This window comes from Zonotrichia leucophrys, chromosome 3, assembly GCF_028769735.1.
Source record: "Zonotrichia leucophrys gambelii isolate GWCS_2022_RI chromosome 3, RI_Zleu_2.0, whole genome shotgun sequence".
NCBI lineage: Eukaryota > Metazoa > Chordata > Aves > Passeriformes > Passerellidae > Zonotrichia > Zonotrichia leucophrys.
The window spans coordinates 94,208,373-94,226,347 of record NC_088172.1 but is presented as its reverse complement, the minus strand read 5'-3'; the positions used below and the strand labels follow the sequence as shown (position 1 = coordinate 94,226,347).

General features: G+C 42.6%; 1 protein-coding gene across 2 annotated transcripts in view; it reads right to left on the bottom strand.

Annotated features, from left to right (window-relative positions):
• Positions 1 to 6,771: 6,771 nt before the first annotated feature.
• Positions 6,772 to 17,975, bottom strand: part of FOXN2 (forkhead box N2) — a 30,907-nt gene continuing 19,703 nt past the window's right edge. For both annotated transcript variants that reach the window (XM_064709356.1, XM_064709357.1), the window contains exons 4-6: positions 14,607 to 14,671; positions 11,578 to 11,646; positions 6,772 to 10,586 (exon numbers count right to left, since the gene is read on the bottom strand). In XM_064709356.1, the coding sequence (XP_064565426.1) occupies positions 10,069 to 10,586; positions 11,578 to 11,646; positions 14,607 to 14,671 (652 nt within the window). In that variant the 3' untranslated portion in view covers positions 6,772 to 10,068. The remainder of the gene's footprint in view (positions 10,587 to 11,577; positions 11,647 to 14,606; positions 14,672 to 17,975) is intronic.

Genomic DNA, 17,975 nt, shown 5'->3' with positions numbered 1-17,975 from the left:
AGAACATACAACCTTGTAATTTATCAATTATCCCATGGTGGCTCTTGGCAAACAGCTTCAGCAAATTTCCCTTGAAACACAAGTGACCGAAGTTAATTAGTTTGTTTGTTTATTGAGGTTTTTTTCCCTCTCTTGCAGGAAATTCTCAGATTCATCCACCTGATTTGCTGTGGCAGCTGCGAGTGCTACTTCCCCAAACATCAGCTGTGCAAAAAATATCTTCCTTGTTCTGTTTCCTCTCAAGCACATCCTCAATTCTCACCTCTCCCTGGAGAGCCAGGCTGTCCCAGCACTCAGGGACGTGTCACCACAGCGTGGTGTCCTGAGGCTCCCACAGCCCTGACTCAGTAATTGCAGGGGACTGCTCCTCTTGGCAGGAGTGTGGAGTGGGAGAGCTCATGGGAGTGGAATGCCAAGCAGTGTGGGGTGTTTGGCACAGGACCCCCAAAATACAGCTTTCTGTGCCCCACCCACGGGAATAAATACAGGTTATGGCAGCAGGGCTTAATGCAAGCTCAGAGGTGACGTGTGGAGAAAAGGAATCCCTCCCAACACTCATGGCAGTTTTGTTTCCATGGGGAGAACAGACAGCAAAGGACAGACAGAGGCTGTCCTTCCCTCCTGTCTCTGCTCAGCAGCTGCTACAATGGGTGTTGAATTCTAGGTGCTGTCTCAAGACAACGAATTTGTTTAAGAATTACAGTGATTGTTTCAAAATCATCCTACTTTCAGGCTCATTTCTCCTCCCTTCTCAAACCGTGTCTTTTCCTCTGTCTTATTTGTCAAAACTTTTACTCACAGACCCTGGGAATAGGTGCAGATAAAGAAATAAACAAAGAGCATATTTCATCTTATCCAGCATGTTTTCTATGCTTTGGGAAAATAAACTTCATTGTCATCACTTATGTCCTCAAAAGTACTCACAACAAAAGGGTTTCTAAGAGACAGGAAAAATTCAAAAATGATTGGAAGGGAGCCATCTTCAGTCATCAGACTATCACAAGCAGCAAATAAACCACATCCTCGGAAGCTGCGAGCACCCGAAACTGGTGTTTTGTTTCTGTTCTCGTAGCAACGGCAAGTCTGAACAGCAGGATGTGTGCTCACAATGCACGCTCGTTATTTCTCATGGTGACTGTAACACGCTGCTCGTTAAGAATAACCTTTCACCTCGGCAAAACCTGATTGCTTTGATAAAAAAAAGGGCAAGCAGTAAAAAAAGAAAGAAAGAAAGAAAAAAAATGGTATATGTATGTACAGATAGTGCACCTCACAGACCAGTTTAGTTATTATTCATTATTGTGATTTCAGTGTTCCCACAGCATTTAAAAATAGAAATGGGAACAAGTATCTCTTTCTCTCTCATGTCCCTTCCCAGCCCATAGGTTGAATAGCTTGAGTCATCTATAGGGTGTGTGCATGGCCAGGGGAGCGGTGCCTTTGTACAGAAAGAAATTGCTGAGGACGAGAAGATGGAAAAAGTGAGCAGGCAGCTGCCTGTGATAAGTCAGAGCTGAACTTTGCAGCTCACATTCCACGTGGGTACAGCACATACCAGCCCTGCGTGCAGCAGCAGGAACTGCTGTCCCTCCACAGCAAATCCTTACTGATAGTCACTCCAGAAACCAGCAGAACTTAATAACAGCTCAAAAAGTCTGGGTTTTTAATGTGGAATTCCCCCTCTCCGGAGAAGTGAAACCTCTTCTCTAACTGTGCCATCTTTTGTTGAAGGTCTGTGCATCTTCTGCAGCCTCGTTTCTTGCTTTTCTTCACACTTGAAGGGGCCATAGCTGACAAACCTCAGCCTGGCTAGAACTGCCCACACTGAAATCCCTGAGTCTTGCACATTTGCTGGCAAAAGAAAAATAAAAGCAATATACATTAAATCCCAGGAAAGAAATTGCCTGATTTCATAGAGAATAAATAATGGAGGAGGAGCATTGTGAAGATTATGGTGTGAGAAGTGGATGCTCTCTTGTGTGCCCCAGTTGTGATACAGATCTGCAAGCCTTGGGAAGAAGTCCTGACTTAGCCATGCAAGGAACATCCACAAACCTGGAGCTGTTACCACAGCAAAGATGTCATGGCTTTGTCTTCTCTCTGGTGACACACACATGAGCAGAGAAAGGAGAGAGCTGGGAGGTCTACCAGGAGTTTAGGGGACATTTTGATCAGAATTATTCCTGTTCATGATCTACTTTTTATGATTATTTTTTAAAGGACTGTGGTGCCTCTGGGAATAATTTGGACTTTTGGAATGAGCTGAAGCCAGGTCTCTGATGTGTAAAGACCAGGATGCAAAAGAAGAAGGGGATGGAGGAGATGTGGGGCAGGGCTCCTCACTGACAACGCAGGGAGAAGGCACAAAACACCACACAGGATGAGAAAGCCACAAACAGGTTTTTGGGCAGCATGAGCCCAGAGATGGGAATGGGAGCTTGGAGCAGTGCAAGGGAGGATTAAAAGGCAGCAGGAGAATATCCTGATCAAATCAACTGCTGGGAAAAGTGCCTTGGCAGGGACAGGTTTGTCTTTGTGCATTAGTGAACTGGGAAGGAGATACAGCACAAGGAGCAAGGTGGTGTCAGTTTCAAACCTTAACAACAGGAGGAGGAAGAATCCTAGGTGGGATTATGAGGCTGAGATGAACTACTAGCATTTAAAATATGAATAATCTAAATTATTTTTAAAATTTAATGCAGTTGTGGGGAGGAAGGGCTTGTGCAGTTCTCAGTGTTTTTTCTTTTGTTGTTGTTGTTATGATACTGACCAGTTATAGCAGCATTATCTCAGCTGAATGAGATATCACAATAAGAAGGTAGCAGTGGACTTGAGTGCACTTACAGGGATGTGTAGTAATTAATCAAAGAGTGACACAGTTGGTCAGATTTTTTTTTCTTTTTTTTTTTTTTTTTATACCAGAGTAGCATTCCAGGCCTCTACATTTTAGAAAGAAATAAAATGCAGTCAACTATTAAAAAAAAGCCACACCAAACAACCCCCACTAAAAAACACCAACAAAATTTCTCTGTAGAATTATCTGTAATTATCTTAATCATTATCTGTAATGATTTAAAAGAACTAAAATTTTCCTGTATTAAAACCCCTCAAATTTTAAAATGACATAATTTTTTTCAAATGCCTTTAGGTAAGATGACAAGCTTCTTAAGCTAGATGAAAGACAGCTAGAAACAAGAGAACACATAATATTACTAAAAATCGAAGCCTAATTGTTATTGCCACCAGCACTCATTCACTTGAAATCCAGCATTCCTTAGAAGGAAAGCAGGGGTGAGCCACTTGCACAAGCCAGCAAAGAAAGGAAGATTCCCAGAACAACAATGCAGGATTTTCACCTCTAATTGTGTCCCATATTTCTGCGTATAGATCAGAGCTAAAATGAAATTTGGTATCGAGCTCTACCTGGGGCGGTTTTGCTTCTCCTTGTTCTGAGACATTATCCGTGACAAATAAAACAGCACCACTGCGAGGAGCAGGGCATTTGTGAAGTTGGGCACCAACAAGTAGGGATTAACCAGCACACTGGAAATAATGAACCTTGACAGATCTAGGGTTAAATACTTTAAAATTAGATCCTGCTGAAAGCCGAATCTGGTTGCTTAGCAACGGCCGCACGGGATGCTGCTGTCACTCAGAGGATGCTTCTCTGGGGAGTTCACATCACGCTGCCAGAAAATGGGCTCTGATTGGGGCAAGGTGACATCATATTTTAAGGCAGCAGCCAACACGATTGCACTCCAGTTAATACCCAGAGATTTAAGGAAACATCTTCTCTTTTGGAATGGCCCAGCTCTGCCCACACCTCACCTGACCCCAGGGAAGAGCGTGCGCAGAACAGCGGGACGTGTCGGCCAGCACATCACAGCCAAACTCAACAGGTGGAGTTTTCATCTTTTAAATTACTCAGAGCCAAAAAAAAAAAAAGCAAAATGCCTGCTATTTGTGGAGACCTGACTTGTTCAGAGCATGGAAACCTCCAAAGCCAGTGAGAGAGAATAAAATGTACCCTTACTGAAAATAACCAAAAATTCAGTTTGCTGAGCTAATTTTAGCACTTGTAACAACTGCCAACCTACTGGATTTTAGTTAGGAATCAAGATACCAAGTTAATTAAATTTTTAAAAAAGCCATTGAGTCACAAAATCTGTTTTTCAAAGCAGTTTTGTGTTAAGATTGGTACAGGCACCTACAGAGACATTTCTGAACATCTGCCTGGCAACTCTGAAGCACATAAGCACATCAGAGCATCTGAGATTAGTCTGAGAGGACCCATCTTGCATTTCTGAGTATGAAAATACCCAAATTCTGAACTGCTATCAGCACCTCTGGAATGGATACAGAAATTGGGTATTCAGTCCAACACAGTACACTGCCTGTTAGAGCCTGGAGAGTCAAGATTTCAGGGAAATGGAGATTATGGAAACCAGCATAAAAACAACACTCAGGTAGACATATCTAGATTTAGGACACTGGATGTCCTTCTCTGAACATTGAAAGAGCACAGACAGGTCCTTCTTTCTTTATTTTGGGCAGGCTGTGCCAAAAAGCTGCTCCTGGTGAGCAGGAATGTCACCAGGAGGGATCGCAAAGATCATGACAGATCTCATTAAATCAACTTGCAGGTCATGAACTACCAAATTTCCTGCTGGCTGGGGCCTCACCATTTGGCAGTGCTGGAGGAGAACAAAGATAGGGACATACTAGCTGACAACAGGATTACTCAACTGCATGTGAGCAGGTGAAGGCCATGCAGGCAAGAGTGCTGCAAAAGCAGGGAAATATTGAGGCCAGGTTTCAGAAAAAAGCACTCAGAAAAAAGAGTGGTTTTCACTCTTCTCCTCATGCACGTGCCAGCAGGCTGGCTTCAGCCTGGAACTGAGGTACAGAAAAGTGGTTAAGAGGAATGAAGATCATGTCTTCGAAAGGGAAAACAAATAATTCTGGTTTGTTTAACAAGTCAAGAGTCTAAGGAGGGAAATGATTGCTTTTGTAGTGATGCAATAGGAAAATAAACAGGCTGCTGTTTAACGAAGAGCTGTTCAAATGAACCCTGGCAAAGGGTAGGTGGTGATTCTATGTCAGCTCTGAGGAGTTTACAGCAGTAAAAGCAGGCAGCTGCTGGAGGAAAGGGGAGAAAAAACACCAAAGACTTCAGTTCTGAAGACTGAAAATTCAAGCAGAGGTGATATTGTCCACCTTCCCAGATGTGATAACCACCCTCATGGGTAAAAACAGGGAAGATTTTTTTATGGCAAAATATGCGGGGAAAGTTCACAGTAACAGCACTGCTGGACTACTACGTAATTACCTCTAAGCTACATGTATTCACTCAGACTACTCAAAATAAGAGTATTTACAGCTACCTGTAACCTCAACACATGTGAAAGAATAACCATAGTCATCTGTGTCAAATTTAGACAACCATTTTTTCCAAATATATCTACTCTATTAGGTATTTCTTCAACAACTGTCCTTAAAATACAGCTGGTGTAAGTGCATAATTGCTGCAGTTAATGCTTTATTTTGAGAGTTGTGGCTCCATACAGAGGATAATTTCCAGCAAAGTCATAACAGAGGAAAGCACTCCTGGGAAATTTAACAACAAGCTCAAGGTTCTCAGAATAATATAGTGAAATAACAATTAGAAAGGTATCATTAACATATGATACATGGCTGTGATTTTGTCCAAACTAATTAGTGCAGTTGTTCTCTCATTAGTCTATTAAAATGAACACTAAATCAAATTTATTAATAGTGCACACATACTGTGTAATGTGTGATTTAAATTTTGTTAGATACAGCAATAAAACAAGTCTCTGTTATCACCTGAAGTACTGAAAAGGTTGCATTGTCATCAGATCCTAGAGAGCAAGCTTAACTCAGAGATACCAGTGGGTTAAACAAATAAAAATACAAGAGACGGACAATGTCTGCTTTTAACAGAGATAAACATCATGTCACATCTCGTTTTCCTGCTCTGGTGGAAACCTCCCTCTTGGGCACTGCAAGGGCACACACCATGTGTGTGCATTTGGGAGAAAAGCTGGCCCAGGAGCAGCAAGCTGAGGTATAAATGGGATAGGGAATATTATTGCTGCTAGTAAGAGCTGTTCTTCCCTCCTGTGTGCTTTCCATAAGGCCTGCTGTATAAACAACCAACAGATATCATAAATCGTTATCTAGAGAAAGTAAATACTGGAAAAAAAACCCAAGCAAGACCTATGCTGCTTTATCCAGGGACTCATTTTTTTAACTACCTGTCTTGTACTAGGCTGTTGATCTTTGAGTCTCATCCAAGCAACCTGGCCACAGTAATGCAGGCACAGAATAGCAAATAATCACAGATGTGATCTTTCATCAGCAAAAGATTCAAGCTAGTTCTGCTTAAACAAGTGCTTTGCACTGGAGAGCAAAAGTCAGGCAGTAGTGTTTTCAGCAATTTCCAAGATGTCAAAACATTCCTTAGGTTCCAGGTTAAAGGGTGAAACCTTAATGAAATGCTCTTCAAACATGAGGGGCCAGCTATGGATGAATGTGGCTGTAAGCAAATCCTGCTATGGACTGACAGGTATTTCACAGATGACTTCCAGACACATGCAAACATCTTACCCAGCCCACAATGAATCACACACTGGGCTTTTCACACTAGTCCAGTCTCGTGGAAAAGGTTTAAATGGGAAGGTGGAATGTTCAGCACCATCTGAGACCACAGGCAGGGTCTGCAGACAAAGAGAGAACACAGCCTTTCTGTTTGCAATGCTGTTTATTTTAGAAAAGCCCCTTTGATCATCTGAATGAAAAATGTGGGCAGAAAAGTCACAAATGTTATAAAACAAAGTTTATTCTGCAATATTTTGTCATAATGAATTGCATCTCTTTGGTAAAAATAAAATTTATAAACATTTTAATTAACAGAGATTAGCATACAAAAACTAAACTTTTGTAAATCGTCTTTAAAACGGGTAAAGGACTAAACCAGAGGAAAACGGGTTAGAATTGGTCACCTACTGGCAAAATTATTCTAAACAAACCCAAGGACACTGCTTATGCTACATTAGAAACAAGCTAACGGGAATGGTTTTAAAACAACTCTGGTTCATTTGATCAGAAAGCATTCTTACAATTCACTTTTAAATAAATAATAGTTACAATGAATTGGCAATTATAAAATGTTTTATATCACTATATGGCAGTAACATAATACTTTTAATTATGCACTTTTTAGTTTGAAGAAATGTACATTTATAAAACTGACTTGATAATGGCACTGGCAGTTAGATGTGAAGAATGTGCTTTAAGATAAAATAGCAGGTGCAACATTTAAAATATTTTACCTTTTCTTTTCAATAAATATTTTGACCACACCATTATTAACGTGTATGAGTATACTTTGCTTTAATTAAAGCTTGTACTTTACAGGTTGTTGAAAAGTTGCAAACCCCACAACTTCCATTTTGCAGTTGGATTTAAAAACGTTTGATGTGACTTCTGCAGATCAGTAATTTAGGACTGGAATCTCAAAAGCCAGTACAGGTCTGTAAAGTAATCACATCAGATTTACCCTGAACAGAGCAACCTCCCTTGAACACAGGTCTCATACACTTCTTCACTGCATTTAAAGAACTGAATGTGGTTCATTAATACTTTTCTTGCCAAAATCTATCCAAGTCAACCATTGGCATCAACATTTTACATATGTCACTAAAAAAACCCAAAGCCCAACAATCAAAATAACTTTTAATTATACTCCATTTATACTATATACACCAGGGTCTTTAACTGAGGTGGCAAACAAACCCGAACCCAACAGATATGTAAGAGAAAGGAAGGGCAGCTCTCCTCCCACTGCCAAGAGAGGTGTTCCGCAGCCGAGCTGCCAAACACGTGGGCAGAGCCTGGGACAAGGAGTGGGACAGGGCAGGGGCACAGCTCATCTGCCTTCCCCTTTGGAAGCAGAGAGGGAAGACAGCAAACCAGGAAGGGCAGGAAGAGCACGGCCCCGCTGTACGGCTCTGTGTCCCAGGGAAAGGCTGCTCTCCCCTTCCACCATTCCAGTTCTCCCAGCTGTAAGGATGGATGGGATGCAGCTTCTGCTGCTAACTGCTGATCAGGAACTGGTTCTCACTGGTCACTGCATGTGGTGATTAAATCTAGCATCCAATCCTTCAGATATGCTGAAGTCATTGTCACCAACTTCAGGGTTAACAGCAGCACAGCCACACTCCCAGTAAGTACTAACACCCTCCAAGTTTATCTGAGGCAAAAAATAATTCAGAACCAAATCAAACCATGGAGCTGACTATGAACACAGCTCATCCAGAATACCTGGACCTTGGTCCAGCTTTCACTGGAAGCCACAGAAAGCTGCAACCACTCCAGCAGGAGCCAGGCAGCTGCACCCCTCTGCAAGAGTGTGACACTGAAATCACGGCACTGAGCAAACCTCAGGCTGCCCACAGTATTTCTGTGTATCTGAACCCTCCTTTTCACACTGACACAAGCTCTGCCCTTCACAGTTTTCCATGAGAGTTCAAAAGCAACCCATGAGCAAGAAGAAGCAGTTCCACCAAGCATTCACATCTTCAGCTCCTGAAATCCTAAGAACCACTGCTGTTGGTACTTAATTTTCCTTTAAATGGCGAGTTTTACCCCTACCCATCAGTATTACATCCCATACCAGATCTAATTGGCTAATGCAGCACTTGTGATAGCCAGAACACACACACATCTGCACACACATTGCCCTGTTACAGGTGTAGGCTAACAAGAATGAAGCAGAGTATTTTCCTTCCCTTTCAAGAAATAAAACAAATCATTCTTAAAACTGAATTGGAAAAAGAAAAAAAAACAAAACAAAACAAAAAAAAACCCGCAAAAACCTTTTTTTTCTCTCCTAGTGTTTGTGCTTTAAATTCCAAAACACCAAGAACCTCAAATATTTCAGGCTTGATCCAACAGCCATTGAGTCAGCAGGAGCACCACCGTTGTCTTCAAGAGGCACTGGAATGGGCCCTCAGAGCAACAGACCTTCAGCAGCATGGCTGTGTTTGCACTGGAAGTAGACAGCTCAGGATTTGTGAAGAGACTGACGAATAAGGAAAAAAAAGAAAAAAAAAAGGGGCAAAAAACCCACACTAGTCTAAGAAAGGCATTCAAATAGCCAGGAAAATACTCCCTTAGGGAAAGGTTAACTTTTGGCTGAATCCAGCACTGTTTTCAACAGTGGACATTGGCTTCCTAAGTGGCTCTGCTCCTAATTTTCACCCAGCTTGCCCAACACCCGGTGGAAGCAGTAGCTTCACGTTGGTGAGAACATTTATGGCACATCATGCTACCTTTCAGCAACAGGAAAGATGACCTTGGATAGCTGTATACAATTCTGCAACATACTTAAGGCATCCTTGTATGTACAGTACTGTTAAAACCCACTCCAACAGAACTGCTTACCCATTTTTGAACAGATAATTAAAAATAAAAAAAAGGCATAATCTACAGGAAGATGTAAGTAATCACCACTGATTTTAAAAGAAAAATAGGGATAAAGTTCAACATACCACAAAAAACCCCATTTTTTGGCTGAAGGATGTCTAGGAACTATAAAGAGATTCTCTTATTGCAAAATGAATTTGAATCCTTTACATGGAAGTCAGAGCCCTTAGACAGAACAAAATTCACCTCTGCAGAGGGGACCAGCAGAGGTGTAAATATGATCCACAGTGTGCATCTGAACAAACACATCTCTGAAAAAAAAATAAATTCATCTACTGAAAAGAAAAAAACAATTAAGAAGTGATCATTAAGAAGTATGCTTTTGGGTTTTCACAAGTCATGCATATCTTCTAATTTGAGAAGATTAAATATTTTCTTTTTAGGTGGTGATTTAAAAATAAATGGCTAAATTATAGTTTGCGCCAAAAATTAAAAAAAAAAAAAAAAAAAAGCAGTGAGTCCTCTTATGGCTTTGATCTCCCTTGTGAAGGGCAAAAGTAGAAGAGTATTGCCACAATTAAAAAAAATATATGTATATATTCAACACTGACAAACACACTATTTTTTCCTCTGCTTGTGACAGTGGGTCTTTGCAGTACTTATTAAGGAACTCAAGCACGTTTGGATGCCAGCAAGGTGGAGCAGAGACCCCGCCGCTTCCTTCAGCTCCTCATCGATCTCCTGGCACAGCTCCTCAAGTACTTTCTGGCTGGGCTGGCTCTCCTTGGAGCCGTCTCCACACGGCTGGGCCGCATAGCCACTGTCCCCCAGGGGATCGTCCTCGTAGTCGCCGTCCGTGTCCACCTCGCTGTGGAAGCCCTCGCTGCCGTCGCTGCCCTCGTGGCTGGCCTTGGAGATGAACTCGTACACCTCGTCCAGGGAGGACAGGGAGGACACGCTGGAGCGGGAGGCGCAGCGCTGCGAGCCCACAGAGCTGGCGCTGTAGTTGTGGTCCTCGCTCGGGTCGATGTTGGCGGCCGTGGAGTCGCCCTCGGGCAGGCCGATGGAGCTGGGGGCGTCGAAGGCGCTGCCGTAGCTCCTCTTCTTGGGTGTCTTCAGAGGCTGAGGTTTCTCACCTGTGAGGAACGAGATGTGTCAGTGGGCAAATGGCCCAGAGAGATCACCTGTGCCTGGCTGGCTGCAAGGGAAACTGAATTCATCACAACGTGCCCATTTACTGTCACCCACAGAGGACAACTGTCACCACCTAATCTCAGCTAAGAGCTAGAGGCGCAGAGGGGGGAAATGATGCCTCTGGTCTTAGCTTTTATATTTTTCAGATTCTGTGCTGCTTTGGTGTGTAGTTCTGAGCCTCATATTAGGGGATAGTAAGCTCTATTCACAAAGTATTTAGACAAAATAATTCCTTCTCTAGCTGGGGACCAAGGACAAATGATCCAAATCTCAGGCCCAAGAGCATAAACAATGGTGGACTGAAGAGAGAAAAACAAGAAGGATGGGACTTCATACGCTAAAGCAGTAATTGGACAATGAGCTCCAATATGCTAATGGACCAGACCTTATAAAAGTGTGAGACCCCATGACCGGTCAGGCATTTTGTGGCCATTTTGGGTTCATCTTGGGTGTAGCCCTGGCTGGACTCTTAAGGTGTATCCACTGAGGCCTTCTAATAAATACCTACTTTATTCTTTAACTCCATCTAGTCTCTGTTCTATCTATATCTATCTATACACCTCTATCTTGAGGTGTATCTACTGAGGCCTTCTAATAAATACCTACTTTATTCTTTAACTCCATCTAGCCTCTGTTCTAGGTCAGCCTTCACAAGGCATCAAAACAGCCAAGAAACTCTTCTTACTATCTAGCACAGGGAGGGCAGGGATAGAACTTTGCAGAAAAAATCTAAATTAATGGGGAAAAGAAAAAAAAGGCTGCTTCTAATAAAACTTTTGCAGTGCTAGCTGAAAGAATAATTAAACCAGAATTGCTTCTTGACTACTCTTACTGTTTGGAAACTAGACCATACTTGTTTCCTGAAATTTTATAGAGAAAGTATTTAGTTAGTGAGTAGAGAAGAAAAACAAGAGTAAAATGACTTATGCTTACAGTCCAGCATCCCTTGCTGAATGGAAGTATTTAACAGCATCATTGCAGTAGCAGCATCAATATCAGATTCTGTGAAGCAGAAGCAGCAAAATGTTAGAACTCAGGTAAGCCTGACAAGATGAGGCCTCTAAAATATACAAAGAATACAAATATATATATTTGCCTGTACTGGCCTACACCGAGGAGCAAGGGTGGGGGGAATGTACAAACTCAGACAAAGCATGATCCTTGTACAGCTCAATCCTGTTCCAGATCAGCCTCATACCTTAACTATGACATTCAAAGGCCGAGCTCTCACATTGCACTCACCGAAGCCAAGAATCAGTGACACAATTAGACTTTCATGTGACAATGCTGTTGCTATACTTAACAAGTGCCTTTTGTTTGTACCAGTTGGGAGAGAAAGATTAGACCCATGGCACAGCAAAGCACCTCAGCAGCTCCACAGCCTGGCTGTGTGCATGTGCAGGGCCCATTAATGCAGCACTAATTCAGCACACCTCCCTCCTCCAGCAGAATTTTCCACACTAATAAGTCAAACGGAAGAAATTGAGACTACAAGGGGGAAAAGGGCACTGAACTGCTCAATCTAGAGAGCAGGGAGATCTAAATAATAAATAGGCACACAGGAAAGGTTGAGGTGAATTGCGGCACTGTCAGCTGCAGTGAGAAGCACTGCTGCAAATGCCATCCTTTGCAGAGTGGATTGCTTACATTTCTGAAAGGCACCTTGAGGGTAACAGGGCAGAGAGTGACATTTCTAACCAGAACAAGGTGAAAGGGAAAAGAAACAAGCACGCCTTTCCCACTCATTTCAGGACATGCTCGTGCCCTTTAAAGAAGAGGAAATCCAATCCATTCTCTGGCTCACTTCTGCAATGGAGGATGAATACTCCTTACACAGAACAGAAACAGCTATGGGGGACTAAGCAGGCAAACAGGAGCACAGAGACAGTGAGCTCCCACAAGAGCTGGGTGTCTGAGAGCAGAAGATCTCATCTGAGGTGTAGGTAGCTATGTACATATGCATGAGCAGTGAGTGGAGAACAGGGCTGGAGGGGACCAGCAGCAGCAGAACAGGCTCTCAGTTCTGCTGAACTGCAACTGTGGGGGGAACTGTTAAAGCACAACATCAGCAGTGTCATTTCTGACAGCATTTGCTTTCTTCCCCACATTACTGCATTAACTGCATTACTGAATTTAAGGGGGGCATAGTATGGGAGGGGGATTGCAGGGTTTGGCAGTGTGGCTTCCTTATCTTGATAATCCTCCCTAACTTCACCCCTGGTCAAGGAGAAATTTGAAGAACATGACACCTTGGGAATGTTGTACCAAGATGGTAAGGGGACTGAGCTGCTGTTCCCAATACAGCTTATAAAACATACAAATTCCCCCCCTTGTTTTCCATGCCTTTCATTTTAAATCCAGCATACTTTAGGCTCCACCCCATTATATTAATATGATTTTTTTTTCTTCTGCTTTGGCTTTCTTTGGCAGAAACAGAGACCCTGAATTCATTGGTTATATGCACTCAATTAACAAAAAGAAGTAGAAAAATAAAACATGAAGAATTACTTCGCTCCACTAGTGTAATCAGGAAGTGAAATATTCCCATTCCTCACTTGCTATGCCAGATATTTTATTCTAACATCTATGCTGGTATATAAGCACCACCTTATTAAAATGACAAGCCATCAGAGGCATTAATGCAATGCAGGATTACTACCTACAAAGAGTATTTCTGCACCTTAACACTCCCAAAGAATGAGGAGAGGCACTTCTGCAGTGGCTTCTTAGCAGTGCTCTGTGTCACTGACAATGTGCTTTGGCTTCATTTGTGATTGCTCTTCTCAACAGTGCAGTATTTCCCAAATTTACACTTCTCCAGCAGAAATTTGAGGAAGCACCTTATTACAAGGAATTCTGTTCATCTGCACAAGAGCTGCCCCGTGGGACCCCAGGAACATGAATGGCTTGGCTCTAATGCCAGAAAAATGCTGAACAGCCTCCCCCACAAGCAGAAACCAAATGATACCAGATACCTGTCATTATTTTGGCACCTCTGGTGTAGCTAAATGGATGAGGCAACATCAGACTGGCAACCTCCAAACCTGTCACAGGACACATCAGCAAAATCCTTAGGAGAAGAGGGGCTTCCTGTGTTCTCCAACAAGCCCTGAGAACCCCAGATGCAGCAGCCCTGCAGCAGCCAGCCAGCCAAGGGATGTTTCCTTGGCGCCCAGGTGCCACCTCTGGGGTGCATGGCCATCATCCCCTGTGGGCCAGGTGCTTGGTCTCCAAAAAGCTTTGGCTTTGCTGCCTAACCAAGCTCCTGATTTGTGGCCAAAACCTAAAAGCAGCCTTCTCACCTCTAAGCCTACTGAGCCAGCACATCAGGGAGCTGGATGTCTGCTCAGATTCCACCTGGGCAGTGCCTTTCACTATCCTGCTGCAAGAGCTGTAACAACACCCCTCTGCAACACAGTTTGACTCAACCCTTTAAAAAATGAGTACTGTTCAATTTTCAGCACTTAAAACCTGAAATTATTATTATTATTTTTGTCGCTTTATTAGCCAGGTGCAAGAGCTGTGCTCAACTGGTTTCTTCAAAAGAAATGCTGCAAGCCCCAGCACACTTTCTAGCTCTCTCTTGGTACCAACAAGTTTTATACACTAACATTTGCTACCTTTGGTTCTCAGTTCTTAACCAATAAAACTGATAAAGAAATGTGCAGCTTTCAGATTAGTTTTCTGCTGAACTATTAAGTAGGTCATACTTGGGAGTGATGCATGTGCTGAATATTTTGCTGTCAGAACAAGACGGCCCCAATTACACCTTGAACTTCACCTCATGGATTTAAAATTAACACAGGAGTAGCTAATATAACACACACACATTGCACTACATCTGGGTTCTTTTGTCATCCAGCACACCCTTCAGAGCAGGGACAGAGACAACATCAGCTGGGCTGCAGTCCATGCTTGTGACCAAAACCAGGGGAGGAGAGTGAAAGGAAATCCAAGTTTACCTTTGAGAGCTCGGCCGTGGTTCTGCTGAAGGACTGAAGTCAGGTAGTGAGGGGACGACGACCGACTGAAAAAGAAATTCAACAGCTCAAAGGCAAGCCCTGATCAGGCAAATGATTTGTGCAAAGTACAGCAGACACAATATTATGATCACAGAAGGCTAAAAACAAAACCAACCCTATTCACCACAGGAAGGCAAGTGATTTCTGCTGCCCTCAGTAGATGGCTCAGCACTGGTTCATGGTTTGTGTAGCACTATTTAAGCCATCCCCAGCACGTGGAAAACACCTCCAAATACACACACTAAGCAAACACAGTGTTGGGCAACAGTCACTGACTGCTACAGATTTTTTATACCTGCCTAAAGGCTGGATTTAAACAAATATATGTATTTTTTAGTACATAAAACCTACATATGTACAAAACATTAGCTCATACAGGGATGAGCTAATGTTTTGTACATATGTAGGTTTTATATACTAAAAAGGACAGGTAAGGACCAGTTGTGATCATCTGCTTTTCCAAGCAGTGTTGGGCAATTAACAAAAACAAAAAGTAATACTAAATTAAAAACCAAATCAAGACAACTGCTGATTTTAAAGTTGATGCTATTCAGGGTAGTTTTTCATAATCAGACTAGCTTTGCCCCAAAGTACCCTTAAATCCCTCACAAAATAAAGGGCAAGTTAAAGCTTTCACATGTTTTTTTCTACTACACACCCAGCCCTAATTATTCAGTTTATTATAAATATATAAGTGAGCAGTTACAAGTAACTACAACAAAAATAGTACACACTATTAAAATTGCATGAAGTGTAGCAATGTGCATCTTTTATAGTGCTGCTAGAACAATCTGAAGGGTGATGACAGAATTTTCAAGCCCAATGTGCAAGAGAAACTTCAGCTGAATGAGAAAAATGTGCAAAAATAGGGTTCACTGTCTGGTATCTCTTCTTGTAACAGACACAGAGTGCAAAGGGAACAGATCCAAAAATGGGTGGGGGGGGGGAAAAATATTAAAAATAAAGGAAAGCAATGGTCTGACCCCAAATGGCTGGCTTTGCAGCCCTCAGACTCATTGTACAGAGAGATGCTAAACATCATCATCCTTTTGTCGAAGCTCAGACCCTTCAAAAATCATGTCCACACAGAGCTCCCCCCAAAGTAAATTAATGCCTGGTATTGATTAAGACAAGCCATGCATAAGGTATGAGCAAGAGGAGGACTGTGGCTGTCCCCAGGGCTGTCACTCGTGTGGCACTACAACCAGAATGCAGCCAGGGGCTTCACAAGCACTTGTTGAACAAGCTGTGCAGAAATAAAATGCATCAGGCATGCCAATCATCTATGATAATACAAATTTCAGTGTCACTAGACACAGATTACAGTTTTGGAAAGCTTCTGCTCAAAGCAACAGCCTAAATTTTATTTTAAAATTGTGCTGAATGATAGGCAGACTCCCCACAAACACACTGTAAAATAATTTCCAGTCTTCCCACTGGAAAATTCAGAGACTGCCACAGCTGAATTTTAGGATCACTGTGAAGATAAATTTGGACAGTATTTCAGCCTCTCTCCAGCTGAACCTCTGGGCTTCCTCTCATCCTTGGGGGCCCTTCCCCAAAATTAGGCCAAAATTTAAATCAAATCTAAGCACAGAACGGGAAAAAATAAATCTGTGTTTCTGGGTGTGACGGAAAGTCACATAAATGTTTTTTATTATTGAAGGAAAATAAACCAGCTTTCATTAGGGAACAGTTTGCTATCTTAATATGTTGTTTCTTATTTTCTTGTACTCATAAATACAAGCACTGCAAAACTCTTCTTGTGTTGAAGTCAGTGGGAATTTTGCCATGAGGCTTCATTAGATCCAGGATTTCCTTGTAATTGTTGGCAAGTGTAACTAGTCCTTCAGTAAAGGGAAAAAAAAAGTTACCAAAAACAACAGCTTCAAATTGAAGTCCTGCTCTTCCAAGTACTTAAGCATGCAGATGAAATGTCTCCTTCCTCACACCTAATTTTGGTATGTTGCATTTATCCAAGCTAAGTAAACCACACTTAACACAACTTGAGCTGCACTGATCTTGGAGACCCTGGAGATTTTAAAAGCTTAGCTGGTCAAGGCTCTGAACACCCTGCCCTAGGCTGAGTGTGTCAGTCCTCTGCACCTCTGGCAGGACAGACAACTTCCCATCTGTATTATTGTCTACATTTTAAAGTCTGGCGGTGCTAACACAGACAGAGCATTAAAGCTTTCAGGGACCAAACCTCCACTTGAATTGTACCCAAAACCAGAGGTCCATACCCTTACACAGAGACATTACAGCCTGTGAAATCATTATCCTCAATATCCTCAAGAGCCCAATTACAGACATTTCAATAACCTTTATTCCCATAAACCCCAAGCAGTACCACCAGTCATCTCATTGCTTCTAATCTATTTCTTATACTTCAATGTTTCAGGGTTATTTTAGTAGTGCTCCCAATTCCAAGAGAAAAAAAAAAAAAAGGTGGAAAACAGGATATTTCTGCCAGGCTTGTTCCAGCCCTGGATGGCCCAGAGACAACTGGTTCTATCTTGTGGGTTACAAACCCCACTGGACAAGCCCATGCCACACAAAACTCCTGAGCCCCTAAGGCTTGCACAGGGGTGCCATCTCCCAGGGTCAGTGTCCTTTTGGACCCTGAGAAATGTCTGCTCAGTGCTATCAGTCTCACACCCTGCTCCAGGAATCCTAGCTCCCCTTGCTTGTTCAGGAAACTCCTCGCAGTAAGGATAAGGCATAGGGCAATGTACAAACACCTTAATGACCTCTTATCTCACCCAAATTCTTTCCTGGACTTGACAAACCAGCCACATGCCTTCCTCAGAACCAATCTCACCCAACGTGCTGCACTGCTTTCCGTCCTCCTGCCCCCACAGCTGCTGCTCCTCTTCCTATGCTCAGGAACTCTTGAGTCAAACTCTACATGAGTTTGACTCCAAACTCCCCAAATCTAGTGCCCAATCTTAAACTCTGTTGTAAGCAAGTCCTGGTTTCAGAAGTCTTGCATGGCCCACCCCAAACTACACTTATGGCAAAGGCTCTTTTCCATCCCTGCTGCAAAATGCTTTTAAACAGCCTCAGAGAAAAAACAACCCTCTCAGGGCAGCATCTCAGCCCTTCAGACTGTGGAAAAGTTGATTGTTTTCCACAAAAGCACAGAATAGATACATTTTATATCCAGACAAGTGACTTACAGGAAAAGACACCCACCTCCTCCACAACAGGAGTCCTGATGGACTGTGCTTGAAAGAGGATTTTGCTCCAGTTCCCAGGACTGCCCGCTCTCTTTGCAGAAATTGAAATTTCATTTGCAGAAATTTCAAA